This window comes from Heterocephalus glaber, unplaced genomic scaffold, assembly GCF_053883595.1.
Source record: "Heterocephalus glaber isolate CG9 unplaced genomic scaffold, H.glaber_assembly_v1.0 deba00001429, whole genome shotgun sequence".
NCBI lineage: Eukaryota > Metazoa > Chordata > Mammalia > Rodentia > Bathyergidae > Heterocephalus > Heterocephalus glaber.
In genome coordinates, this window is record NW_028258294.1 from 9,380,502 (window position 1) to 9,394,531 (window position 14,030).

The 14,030-nt window shown below is 38.8% G+C and overlaps 1 protein-coding gene across 7 annotated transcripts in view; it reads left to right on the forward strand.

Moving 5' to 3' along the window:
• Nucleotides 1-14,030, forward strand: part of Fat3 (FAT atypical cadherin 3) — a 651,224-nt gene that overhangs the window by 546,885 nt on the left and 90,309 nt on the right. For all 7 annotated transcript variants that reach the window (XM_013069628.3, XM_013069629.3, XM_004838019.3 and 4 more), the window contains 3 exons: nucleotides 2,019-6,092; nucleotides 11,874-12,070; nucleotides 13,014-13,167. In XM_013069628.3, coding sequence (XP_012925082.2) covers nucleotides 2,019-6,092; nucleotides 11,874-12,070; nucleotides 13,014-13,167 — 4,425 coding nt within the window. The remainder of the gene's footprint in view (nucleotides 1-2,018; nucleotides 6,093-11,873; nucleotides 12,071-13,013; nucleotides 13,168-14,030) is intronic.

Genomic DNA, 14,030 nt, shown 5'->3' on the forward strand with positions numbered 1-14,030 from the left:
CTTCATTGAAAGCTTACTTTAAAAATCATTGAACTTTCCGTTGTTATTGTCATCACAAAATGGTCACATCTAGGTGGCAATGTAAAAAATCGTGCAGACATCAAAGATAACATTGTTTAACATTCACATTTTGAAGCTAGAATCAAATGACCTCTTTATTAGATATGCTTTCTCTTTAAAAATAAATGATCCAATACATTATATGAATATAACCTTTTTCTGTTCAAACATGGGAAAACCTATTTAATAAGTATATAACAACAAGAAGTATGTACACAGCTTTATTTGCTATTTATTTCAATAAGCATATCATATAAACTCCATCTGAGTCCTGGATCCTATTGTAATGATTTTGATACTTATATGGTGTGTATGTATGCCTGCTCTACTATAGTACTCAAAAGGAAAGAAAAATGCAGATACACTTGAATAACCAAGATCTTTAATTTTTGGGTTAAAGCAATCTAAACACAAAGGCAAAGGGGTGTGTGTGTGTGTGTGTGTGTGTGTGTGTGTGTGTGTATTTTATTGAGTTTATTGAGTTTATTGCTACATTTTAAAGGGAAGAAGGGAAAGGAAAAAATATGAGAAAAGGCACATGTGTTTTTTGAATCATGTCAGGAAGCCTGAGGAGGGAAACATAAAGCAACTTGAAGGATACATCTTCATATTGTCCACTGCTTTGAGCTCTGTGTCACCATTTAACCTTCTTTATATTCTTCAAGTTTTGTGTTTTCTCTTTTTTTAATTTCACTCATCTTCAACAATCCCAGATTTCAAATTACTGCATGTTTCATAGTCAGAGCTACAAACCTGAACAGTGTCATGGGCCACAGCTCTTCCCATTCTGTCAAAGTGGGTTTCCATGTCTCCCACTTTCAGAAGGTTTACGCCTCAAGTTTCATAAGACTTATACCTCAAGTTCTTGGTTTCAAGGTTAATTCCAATTTTCAGGAGTTTCCTAGTTTACCAGAAACCTCTTAACTCCTTAGTGAATAGAATGGCTACAGATTGGAGCAATTACCTTAGAATATTTTATGTGTACTTCTATATCTGTGTGTTCAAGGCCATGGTAGAAGAGTAAAGCAGGAATGAAGAATAGGAAAGGAATCAGAAGAAGATCTCACAACTTGCAAAACAGTGACCTGGAAAGAATTATCCATACCTAATAAAACCCACCTCATCAAAGTAGTGTTTTGGACAAAGACGATTTTGGTAGCGTGAAATACCAACAATTTCATGTCACAAAGTTTACCTTTGAAATAATTTGAAACCAAATAACAACACAATATGGCTCCAGAACTATTACTACAATACTCCTTCCTTTACTGTAGAGCACAGAACATGGCACTGATTTAGAGATAGATAGATAGATACATAGATAGTATCAGCAGCATTGCTATGTGCAAACTTAGTCTATCCCTCTCCTCATAGGTGGGGAATGAGAAAGTTCTGCACATTCGTAACAGAAATATCTCTTATACAAACTTTATTTCTCACCTTGCATGTGTATCATGTTGTGCTATTTTTGTTGTTTTTGTTGCTGCTGCTGCTGTTTTCAACCTGGACCCAAAAGCTACTGATCTAAAATTAATAATTTTACTCAAAAACTCATTTCAGTTGCTTTTCAATATCCTAGAAAGAGAAGTCTGTTGTTTTTGTCAAAATGATAAGGAATGAATGCAAGAAATTGCTTTCTACTGGCCACATAGCAGTAAAAAGTCACTGTTTGCTTTGTAGGTTATGAGATCTTTCCTGATTACTCCCAACTCCTCACTCCTGCCCTCCTGTACTCCTGCAGACATGAATACACACAGACACACAGACACAGAAGTACATGTAACAAATTCTAAAGTAATTGTTCTGATCCATAGCCATTCTTTTCACTAAGAACTTGAGAGGTTTCTGATGAAGAAACTGCTGATAATCTGAATTGCTTTTAGGTGAAGAGTTAATCTTCAAAAAAGATTCTAATGACCCACTTATAACTCCTTGCCCCATTGATTTTTGCATTTTAGGGAATACTGGGAACACATTTAAGATAGAACCAGTCCTGGGCATCATCACTGTTTCCAAAGAACCAGACATGACAACGATGGGTCAGTTCGTCCTGTCAGTCAAAGTCACAGATCAAGGTTCCCCACCAATGTCTGCCACTGCAATTGTGCGCGTTTCTGTCACCATGTCTGATAATTCTCACCCCAAGTTCACTCACAAAGACTATCAAGCTGAAGTAAATGAGAATGTTGATATTGGAACATCAGTCATTCTAATCTCTGCCATCAGTCAATCAACCCTCATTTATGAAGTCAAAGATGGAAACAATGATGGAATCTTTACCATCAATCCATATTCTGGAGTCATCACCACTCGAAGGACTCTGGATTATGAGCATACTTCTTCTTATCAACTCATCATTCAGGCCACTAACATGGCAGGGATGGCTTCCAATGCCACAGTCAATATTCAGATTGTTGATGAAAATGATAATGCTCCAGTTTTTCTCTTTTCTCAATACTCAGGCAGTCTAAGTGAGGCAGCCCCAGTCAATAGCATTGTCAGGAGCTTGGATAACAGCCCACTGGTGATTCGAGCCACCGATGCGGACAGTAACCAGAATGCACTGCTCATGTATCAGATTGTGGAATCCATGGCCAAGAAGTTTTTCACAGTGGACTCCAGTACAGGTGCAATCAGAACAATTGCAAACCTGGACCATGAGACCATTGCTCATTTCCATTTTCATGTGCAAGTGAGAGACAGTGGGAGCCCCCAGCTGACTGCAGAGAGTCCTGTTGAAGTCAACATTGAGGTGACAGATGTGAATGATAACCCACCTGTTTTCTCTCAAGCTGTGTTTGAAACTGTCTTACTTCTCCCTACCTATGTGGGAGTGGAGGTTCTGAAAGTCAGTGCCACAGATCCTGACTCTGAAGTGCCACCTGAACTGACCTACAGCCTAATGGAAGGCAGCTTGGATCATTTTTTAATTGACTCAAATAGTGGAGTGCTCACCATAAAAAACAACAACCTTTCCAAAGATCACTATATGCTGATAGTTAAAGTGTCTGATGGAAAGTTCTATAGCACATCCATGGTCACCATCATGGTTAAAGAAGCCATGGACAGTGGCCTCCACTTTACACAAAGCTTTTACTCCACCTCAATATTAGAGAACAACACTAACATAACCAAAGTAGCTATTGTCAATGCAGTTGGAAACCGCCTTAATGAGCCCTTAAAATATAGCATTTTAAACCCAGGAAATAAATTCAAGATAAAATCTACCTCAGGAGTCATTCAGACCACTGGAGTCCCCTTTGATCGTGAAGAACAAGAATTATATGAGTTGGTAGTGGAAACCAGCCGAGAGCTGGACCATCTGCGTGTGGCTAGGGTGGTGGTCAGGGTTAACATTGAAGACATAAATGACAATTCTCCAATCTTTGTGGGACTCCCCTACTATGCTGCTGTGCAAGTTGATGCTGAGCCTGGGACTCTAATATACCGGGTGACAGCCATTGACAGAGATAAAGGTGCAAATGGAGAAGTAACCTATGTCCTTCAGGATGATTATGGCCACTTTAAAATTAACCCTAATTCAGGGAATGTTATTTTAAAAGAAGCATTCAACTCTGACTTGTCCAACATTGAGTATGAAGTCACTGTTGTAGCCAAAGATGGTGGAAAACCCTCTTTGTCCACATCTGTGGAACTTCCCATCACTATTGTCAACAAAGCAATGCCAGTGTTTGATAAGCCATTTTATACGGCATCCATCAATGAAGACATTAGAACGGACACTCCCATTCTAAGCATCAATGCAACCAGTCCAGAAGGTCAAGGCATCATATATATTATTATTGATGGGGATCCTTTTAAACAGTTTAACATTGATTTTGATACTGGAGTCCTGAAAGTTGTTAGTCCTTTAGATTATGAAGTTACATCTGTTCACAAGTTGACAGTAAGAGCCAGTGATGCCCTCACTGGTGCTAGGGCTGAAGTCACTGTTGACTTGCTAGTTAATGATGTAAATGACAACCCTCCTGTTTTCAATCAGCCCACATACAATACGACATTATCAGAAGCGTCTCTTATTGGTACACCTGTTTTGCAAGTTGTCTCTACTGACATAGACTCAGGAAATAATAAGATGGTTCATTACCAGATTGTGCAAGATACCTACAACAGCACAGATTATTTTCACATAGACAGCTCAAGTGGCTTAATGCTGACCGCAAGGATGCTGGACCATGAGTTAGTACAACACTGTACTTTGAAAGTCAGAGCAACAGATAATGGTTTCCCATCACTGAGCAGTGAGGTTCTGGTTCATATCCACATCTCTGACATAAATGACAACCCTCCAGTTTTTAATCAGCTCATTTATGAGTCATATGTGAGTGAATTAGCCCCCCGTGGTCATTTTGTAACCTGTGTGCAAGCCTCTGATGCAGACAGCTCTGACATTGACCGGTTAGAATATAGCATTTTGTCTGGGAATGACCGGACAAGCTTTCTGATGGACAGCAAGAGTGGAGTCATCACTCTGTCCAATCACCGGAAACAAAGGATGGAGCCTCTGTATAGTCTCAATGTGTCTGTTTCTGATGGGTTATTCACCAGCACTGCTCAGGTGCATATCAGGGTGCTTGGAGCTAACTTGTACAGTCCTGCCTTTTCACAAAGCACATATGTGGCTGAGGTGAGAGAGAATGCAGCTGCTGGGACAAAGGTAATTCATGTTCGAGCCACAGATGGGGACCCGGGGACATATGGACAGATCAGCTATGCCATCATCAATGATTTTGCCAAGGATCGATTTCTCATAGATAGCAATGGACAAGTCATCACAACAGAACGGCTAGACCGGGAAAACCCTCTAGAAGGAGATGTTAGTATTTTCTTGAGGGCCCTCGATGGTGGAGGAAGAACAACTTTCTGCACTGTGAGAGTGATTGTTGTGGATGAAAATGACAATGCACCCCAGTTCATGACAGTAGAATATAGAGCCAGTGTAAGGGCAGATGTAGGAAGGGGCCACTTGGTCACTCAAGTTCAAGCAATGGATCCGGATGATGGAGCTAACTCAAGGATTACTTATTCCCTCTATAGTGAGGCCTCTGTCTCAGTGGCTGACCTCCTGGAAATTGATCCTGACAATGGATGGATGGTTACAAAGGGCAATTTTAACCAGCTGAAAAATACAGTGCTGTCATTCTTTGTCAAAGCAGTCGATGGGGGCATTCCAGTAAAGCACTCTCTTATTCCTGTCTACATCCATGTCTTGCCCCCTGAAACATTTTTGCCTTCATTCACTCAGTCTCAGTATTCCTTTACCATTGCAGAAGATGCAGCCATTGGAAGCACAGTGGATACCCTGAGGATTTTACCCAGTCAGAATGTCCGGTTCAGCACAGTTAATGGGGAACGGCCAGAGAATAACAAAGGGGGTGTTTTTATCATAGAACAGGAAACAGGCACTATCAAACTTGACAAGCGCCTCGACCGTGAAATCAGCCCAGCTTTCCACTTTAAAGTAGCAGCTACTCTCCCCCTGGACAAGGTAGACATTGTGTTTACTGTGGATGTAGATATCAAGGTATTGGACTTGAATGACAACAAACCAGTCTTTGAAACTTCAAGCTACGAGACCATCATAATGGAAGGGATGCCTGTTGGCACCAAGCTCACACAGGTGAGAGCTACCGATTTGGATTGGGGAGCCAATGGGCAGGTCACTTACTCTCTTCACTCAGATTCCCATCTCGAAAAGGTAATGGAAGCATTCAATATTGACAGCAACACAGGCTGGATCAGTACCTTGAAGGACCTGGATCATGAGACAGACCCTGCATTCTCATTCTCTGTGGTGGCCTCTGACCTGGGAGAGGCATTCTCTCTTTCTTCCATGGCTCTGGTCTCTGTCAGGGTTACAGATATAAATGACAATGCACCAGTCTTCGCCCATGAGGTGTACCGAGGAAATGTGAAGGAGAGTGACCCTCCAGGAGAGGTGGTGGCTGTGCTCAGCACATGGGACAGAGACACTTCTGACCTTAATTGCCAAGTGAGCTACCATATTACAGGTGAGTCTCAATACCCAGGTTTCACCACGTGCTCTGCTTACTAAAGAAAGGTGGGAGAGAGGAGTAGGCAAGAGTACAAGAGAAGAAGGAAGATGAGGTAAGAACTTGAGAGCAATAAAACCTTTCTGGGCAGAGTTAAAGGTCTCTAAAGAGACAGTGTTTTGATTGTCAATTGTTGTTAACTCGGCCTTAGTCTGGAGTTCATTTATTTGTCTACAGCATTGCCAAGGTTGACACCCAGTCTTGTGTCACTTATCATGTCATAAAGAAGTCCAGACAAATACTTTAGTTGAATAAATGAAAATAACAGCTCTTTTGTGTGAGGAGAGATGTTTCTAAATATACATATTATTTTTCCACTCTTTTTTAGGGCTAAGCACACCAAACAGCTTGATCCCAGTAAGCTTTACATAGAAGTTTTTCCTAGTCATAAAAGTACATAGGGACAGACACAAATTAGAAATCAGTTCGACCTTTTGCTAAGTCCTAAATTATAATTCCAAATCAAGTGGGGTTTCTTCTGACAACTCCATTTTCTTGGATCCTTTTTTGTCCTTCTAAATAATAAGTAGCAGTTCATTGGGAAAGCCAAGATAGACAAATGAGGTCACCAAGAGTGCACAAAAATGTCACTATTGCTCTATAAGGGCAAGGATTTCATGTCAGAGTGAAAAGGGTTGTCACTGATTAGGAATAGTTTCCTGGGGCTGACAGGCTTTTGACAACAAAGAGTAAAAGGTTGGTAATGTGAGGACAGCCTTCCTAAAAATAATTTAGGGGGTTTAAGCTAATATTTTGATGCTATGACATTCAAAGCCAGAATATAAGGAAAGTGCCAAAAGATTTTAAAGAATCCATCAGTACTTATAGTCAGGTGGCTTTTCCTTTAGAAAAACCACATTATTCAGAGTAAAAAAAATGAATTAATTACAATGCCCTTAGGACACAGAATCTGCTTAAGTATGTTAGTGGAAAAGTTAATTAATCATTGAAGAATAAGATCCACAGTAGAGCAAATGTGTCAATGCTTGGAGTTGCCACACTTGTCAGCATTCGTCTCCTTTTACTTTGTGGAACTGTTTTTTGAGGTGTTTTACTTATAAGAACAATTTTTATGCTTCTCTAATACCTTCAGTCTTTTTTTCACTAAAATATATATTTCTACAATGAAAATATGAGCGTGGTGAGGAAAGAAAGGTGAGTAAAGCTACATTTTGATTTATTTGCATGTCATTTCAGGAGGAAAAAAGGCTTCTAAGGCATTTTAAGGGCTACTTTTCTATTTGGAAGAATTGTTAATTACTCAACCTTAATTATTTTTACATAATCTCTAAATTCTCAATAGATGATTTAAAGGGACCATCCCATCAACTTTACCAAAGTAATGAGTACAGAGTAGCTTAAAGCTATTGTTACTATTAGCAGTGCCAACCACCAACTGATTTTAATTAGATTTAACTTTTGCTCTTGATGTAGCACAACTTGGCTGTGCTGCCTCAGATTAACAAAGAACCATTAATCACTTTATATAACAAAAGAACGGTGCAAGCCTGCTTGTGCTGAAACTATTTAATAGTTTAATGTGCACTGAAATCATATTCAACTAAAGCATAATTGAATCCTAGCCAATGGTGGAGGAAAGTGATATTCCAGGGAGGACCCACAGCCTCTCTAGACCAAGATTTCTCAGCAATACCATTGACTGATATTGTGGATACATAGTTCCTGGTATGGGTGCTGTGTGTATTGTAGGTTGTATAGCAAAGTCCCAGGCCTCTGCCTACTAGATTCCAGTAGCACATACCACTACCATGCTTCCCCTTTGACAATCAAAACTATCTCTAGACACTGGCTAATATCCCAGAGAGGGGAAAAGCACAATCCCCAGTTGAGAGCCACTGCCCAAGAGGAATGTGCAACCCTCATTTTCCACAGTATCTGCAAAATTTAATTATGTTTATCCCATAATTCTCCCACAGTGCCGAGGCTCTGAGACCAACCACCTCCCCATGCCTTACAATCAGGAGCTCGGTCTGGCACTCAGAATTCTACTCCTTGCCTTGCAGTCTTTCCTCTAGAGCCATGAAGCCTACTCTTGCCCTTTGCTTTTTTTTTTTTTTTTAAAGATTCATTAGCAGGCAATATGGCTTCATTCTTTCAGTGAAGTAGCAGTCAACATACTGTATATGCTTTTTGTTGTTGTTAAAGATAAACTTAGGCACTTAAAGAGTTTGTTAGAGCAAATAGAAATTTATAAATTTGGCAGTTCCTGACTACAGACTTTTCTGAGCTCCATTAAAAGTGTATGACAGACAACTTTTATAATATTCTTATGTAAGGAAGACAAAGAAAATATTTGATTGGTTAATTTAACAGTAACCTTTAAGTGCCTGTAGCACTGGGGATCCAGGGCCTAATGCTATGAAAAAACAGCCCTCAGTCCTTCAGGGTTTCATGGAAGAATTCAGGCAAGATGCAGAAGTATAATTAGAGAGATTTAGGATTCAAGCAAGAAAGTGGGCAGTGCCACATAGGCAACTGTACCATGTTAGAGTTTAGATATCGTTTTATGCACTCAAGAGTTGTTCCTAGGGTTCACCAAAGGGTGGTAACTGTGATGCTTATCAACATTTTTCTTAAAGGCTACTTTGGAGTTGCAAAATGTTTTCCTTGTTCTTTTTAGATGATCAGTATATTTTTTGTTGGGGGAGGGGGACTTGGTCATGTAAAAAATTTACAAATGAAAAAGTTCTATTCTAAATCAGGTAACCCCCCAAGGTTAGAGAATCTTTAAAGAATGTTCCCCTGTATGAGATCATGGGTCATAGGCCATAGTGCACAGGAACACTGTATGCCTAGTTTTGGAAATGGATGGTCAGTAGACCAAGTATTGGGATGAATGTGCACAATATGTTACTTTAACATGTCATTATGCTCTGTGGGATCATTTTGAGTCTGAGAACAAACAAACGATTATAAATGTATTGTACCTTGAGGACCTTGTGATATAGAAGGAAAACATATAAGTCACAACCTGCTAGATGTCATATACACTGAGTTTGTTCCCTGAAGTTGAAGAGTGAATTCTAAGGAACAAGAGAGGTTAAGAGTAGGAAAGTGAATTGAAGAATAGGAATGGGGAATAGGAATAGCTCCTGAGAGACAGGAGGGGTCCCTAATGGATTGCCAATGAGCCCACTTCTCTGAGAAAGTTTTATAGAGTAAAATCATGTGGTGGGTACAACATGAGTCAAAACTGTAATCAACCAATAAGACTACAAGTACAGCCATTTGACTAACACTGATCCAATAGTATTAAGGCTATATGGATGACATCATTAACCTCAGTCCATAATCTATAGTCTTAGTCCTTTTTTTTATTTAACAGTTTCATTCTGTTTTAGAATTAAAACCTTGCTGATATAAAGGTATACTGCAGATATGCCATGCTGCCAGTTGTTACTGGGACAACAGCCCCCAACCAGTGACCCAGAGGGCTGGGAAAGCACGTAAACTCATACTTTCAGAGCACATAGAACAGTTATTTACAGTTTTCTTCTTGAAATCAGCCTGGAACATCTCAGTCTACTTAAGTATTGCCATAGCACTTGCTGTGATGCTCAGAATGCCTCAGAAATGTGTTCAATATCATGATCTGTGGGTCCTCCAAAGATTCTGTTGTTAACATGCAAGCAAATAGTACTAAACAATATTATCTAGACTATGGCTGCCAAATACTGGATTTTAGTATTGAAACCAAATTACAAAACATTTCGTTGTAGAGCTGTACAAAAGATATAAAATTAAATTTTCAAATGTCAACCGTCTTTAAATATTCCAATTCTGCTACTGTGCAGTTTTCTACACCTTTATCACTACTGAATGTTTTAAGAGTAACGTTTCACAAAAATCAAAATACATAAAAAATATTTAAATCTTTGGATACCTTTATTCCATGGCCTTCATAAAAACACAAAAGTGGCTAATTTTTTCCATGATAGCTAAAATATCAAAAAGACTGATTAGTAATTTATAATTAGCAATGAATTCTATTCTGAGTCATCTGTGGGTCACAGACCCAAGGAAAGTGTTAATGATGTGATACAGATTATGGTTGCCAAAATAATTTTGAACTTTTGAAATTGGAAATTAATGGAATTAATCATTATCACAACAAAATTCCAGGTATATCAGGAAGAACAGGTTAATTGATACCTATTTTCAATGTCTTAAAAAAGTCTTACTCTGAGTGAGTGAGAGAGGATGGTCATCCCACCCCAATGAGATAATGTTTTATTTATATGGGAAATCTCAAAAGAGTGGTACAAGAAATCTCAGGCTTCCATTTATCCCTTAGGAAAGTATGTAAATCTGGGTATTGTGACTTTAATCTTCTTCAGATGCACCTCCAGCCACAGTTTTGATGTGTTCTTGTCTTCTGCACTGACTCCCTCAAGGGCATAGCCCTGTCTGACTGCCTGTAATATTTCTACCTAACTTAGCTGCCCATAATATTTGTTTTTTCATTTTACTATCACTGTCTATAGAACTATTTACTGTAATTATAATCAATAGTTACTATAACTATTTTGGACTCCCTTTACCCTCCAGACCCACTAATGTCTAACTACCTGCCTAATATCTTCTAGAGGTTATAAAGTTTTAGTTTTACTATTTACTTGAGTTGAGTTTTGGTTTTGTCCATAGGAACTCAAGCCACTGGCACCTTCTCTGCCAAATAGCCTCCTAATTATTTTAACTGTTGTCAGTTGTCCCCCTTAGAATATGGGTTTTACCACCAGAGCAGGAATTTTTGTTGGTTTTGCCCACTGTTGTAGCCTTGCTGCTAGAACAGTGACCCAGAGAAAGTGATAAATAACTGAATACCAGAGTAAACAAAATGGTAATCCTTACACCTGACTCCCAACTTCTTGCCAGTTGTCTTCAGGCCAGTCTTTCTCAGTGTTTGAACTAACATTATTTTTCCCTTTAGGGATCAGAAGGTCAAGGTAGCTCTCTTCCCTCCTCTTCCTGCCTTGTGCTAAGCTGCTTTAGTCTCTGTGTAGTTTAATGAAGCAGAAAGGTAATATGACTGGGACCACCGCCAGTGCTTCAGCATCATAAAAAGCTGTTTTACTTCATCTCTTCTACCTTTCTTCCACTTTCCCTAGCTTCACTCTGATAAATTTGACCTAATTGTAGTGCTTATCTTTGAACTGTTCCTTAAATGACCCCTCATTAGGGCTATTAAATACTAATGAGTCTTCCTCTGTCATGTAAACTTTTCTCCCCAAACTCCAATCCGTATAAGAGCACAGCTGTATGATAAAGCCTTCATTAAAAGATTTCTTAATAGAACTGACTGCCTTTTCTTGATTGCATAATCAACAGTTAATGAAATTGTCTTGGTAACAAGAGCTACAGTGTATTACATCCTCTCTTGAGACTAAGTGGAAAGACAATTTTAACATCCTGAGAAGAGGATTGATTGTTCACAGTTTGAATTTGATTGTCCTTAAGGGGAACTAAACAAGAGATCATCTCCAGTTTGTCTAAGTGGATTTTATTCTCTTGGAAAGTTGCTATTTTACTTTCCTCACAAGCCCAGCATGTAAATATCATTCTTTGTTGCAGAAGAATCAAAGGGATTATCAACTTTTTTCAATGTCATCAATGATAAACAATTGGAAGGGCACCTGGATGAACCCATATGGGCCTCTCTTGGTTGATGTAGAGTAAGGTGTCTCACCCATATCTTCAGAACCTCTGTTTTCATTGCAGGAGGAAACCCGAGAGGAAGGTTTGCTCTGGGCCTGGTGCAGAGTGAGTGGAAGGTCTATGTGAAGAGACCTCTAGATAGAGAAGAACAAGACATTTACTTCCTCAATATCACTGCCACTGATGGGCTCTTTGTCACACAGGCCATGGTGGAAGTGACAGTCAGTGATGTAAATGACAATAGCCCAGTGTGTGATGAGGTGAGAGTTGGAGATTATAGCTCTGCTTTTTATTCTGCTTCTCTAAAATTAAATCAAAACTCATTTGAGTTTTCTCCTTATGGCCAGACTAAAGTCTGTTCTTATGTTTCGTTGGAACTAAGAGGATAGAAAGTAGAATCTAAGATAAAAAGTATTACAGGTGGAAAAAATATAGGTAGTACAATCAAGCACCTAATTCCCCCCCAAAAGAAAAGAGTAAATCTTAAAATTAAATAAGTAATTTATAAAGACCCTTTTCACTTTGATCTGAATTATTCTTATCACAAATGAATTGCTCTGTGTGTTACCCATTCGTACACATTTATTTACACAGCTGATTAATGGCAATGTTGGCACTGAACACAGGTCTCCAGAGTCCCCACGAAGTAGCCTTTGCACAGCTGCCCAAAATGTAGCAACAGGGGCTAGTACTAGATTTCATTTTCTTCTTTATTGAAATTAATCACTATTAAGTATAGTTTTTCTTACCATGTGGACCAAGAGACAATGGTGTTCTGTGGCTTAGAGATAGATTTGACCTCTGATGCTAATTCCACATGTTAGTAGTTGGTCTTTAAAGAGTTGAAAAGAATCCCAAGATCTCACTGGATCTCAACAGACAAATGAGCCATGGTCAATGTGTGATGTATGTCATGATTTCACAGGGGTGGGACTTTTGTCCACTTCACCATTATACCCATACCTCCTATAGCACTGAACACACAGACAACTGCTTAATATTTTCTGAATAAATGGTCATGGGAGGAGTAGAGCAGGAGGTATACCATGTTTCACCATATAGTATAATATATGTGGTCAAAGGAAAAAATAGCTGAAGATAAATTACACAAATGAATTTTTAGAGAAATCATGTGTAATGGCTAACTGTGGTAATCGTTCCCAAATACTAATGATTTAGTTAGTTTTGTTTACCTTTTCCCAGGTTGCATATACAGCATCATTTCCTGAAGACATTCCATCTAATAAAATCATCCTGAAGGTCAGTGCCAAGGATGCTGATATTGGATCCAGTGGAGATATCCAATACTCACTCTATGGATCTGGAAGCAATGAATTTTTTCTAGATCCAGAAAGTGGTAAGGTGAAATTTATTTTTTAAGTATATACCACTGTTTATCCATCCATAAAAAATGTTAAACTCTCATGTGGTTGCATGACCAGTTGACCACATGAAATACTCTCGTTAGTACACTGCAGCCCTCACGTGATGCCCTGGTTTCTTGGATTCTAAAAATAATAGGAGTACATGGTGCCCAAGTACAAGTTCTCTGAACCACAAAAGCTTTATTTAGTTTATGAAACTTTCCCAGACTTTGTCTACATTTATTAGTATCAAATAAGCACAGTTGTCTATTTGTTTCTCCCGGCTGTGAGTTAAGACATCACCTTATAAAGGGTATAAATGCAGTTATGTTACAAATGAAGACTGCAATGTGAACTGAAGAGTAATGCGTAGAAAGGAGAGTTTTATTATTCTTTAAATCCCTTTTGTGTCCCTTCATTCTTATTAAGATAGGTGTCTGGTTTGTATTAAACATTCCTGCCTTGCATATTCAGATACAATTTTGCCCCAGCCCTAGTCTCATTCCTCTCCAAAGACATGAGCCCTCTGATTTCTTGCATATTCAAGTAAAATTTACAAGGTGAAAGGTTATGTACACCTGAAGGCTGATACCTGCATTGAAGGTCAGAGCTAATGAAAAAGTCATTTTCTATTGAAGCAAATTATTTCAGTGTTTTGAATTGGATAGTTCATCCAATGTCAATTTTTAAATAAAATGTAAAGATTAAACAGCTTGCATATTTCCAGCATTGTGTTGCTCCTAGTGAACAGAAACTAATGAGTCTTCAAAAAGGTAGTGGCTCCTCTTAGCCCCATTCCCATGCCCCATATATCCTCCTCCAAAATGCTGGCATAGGTACTTGGGAATATTCTACT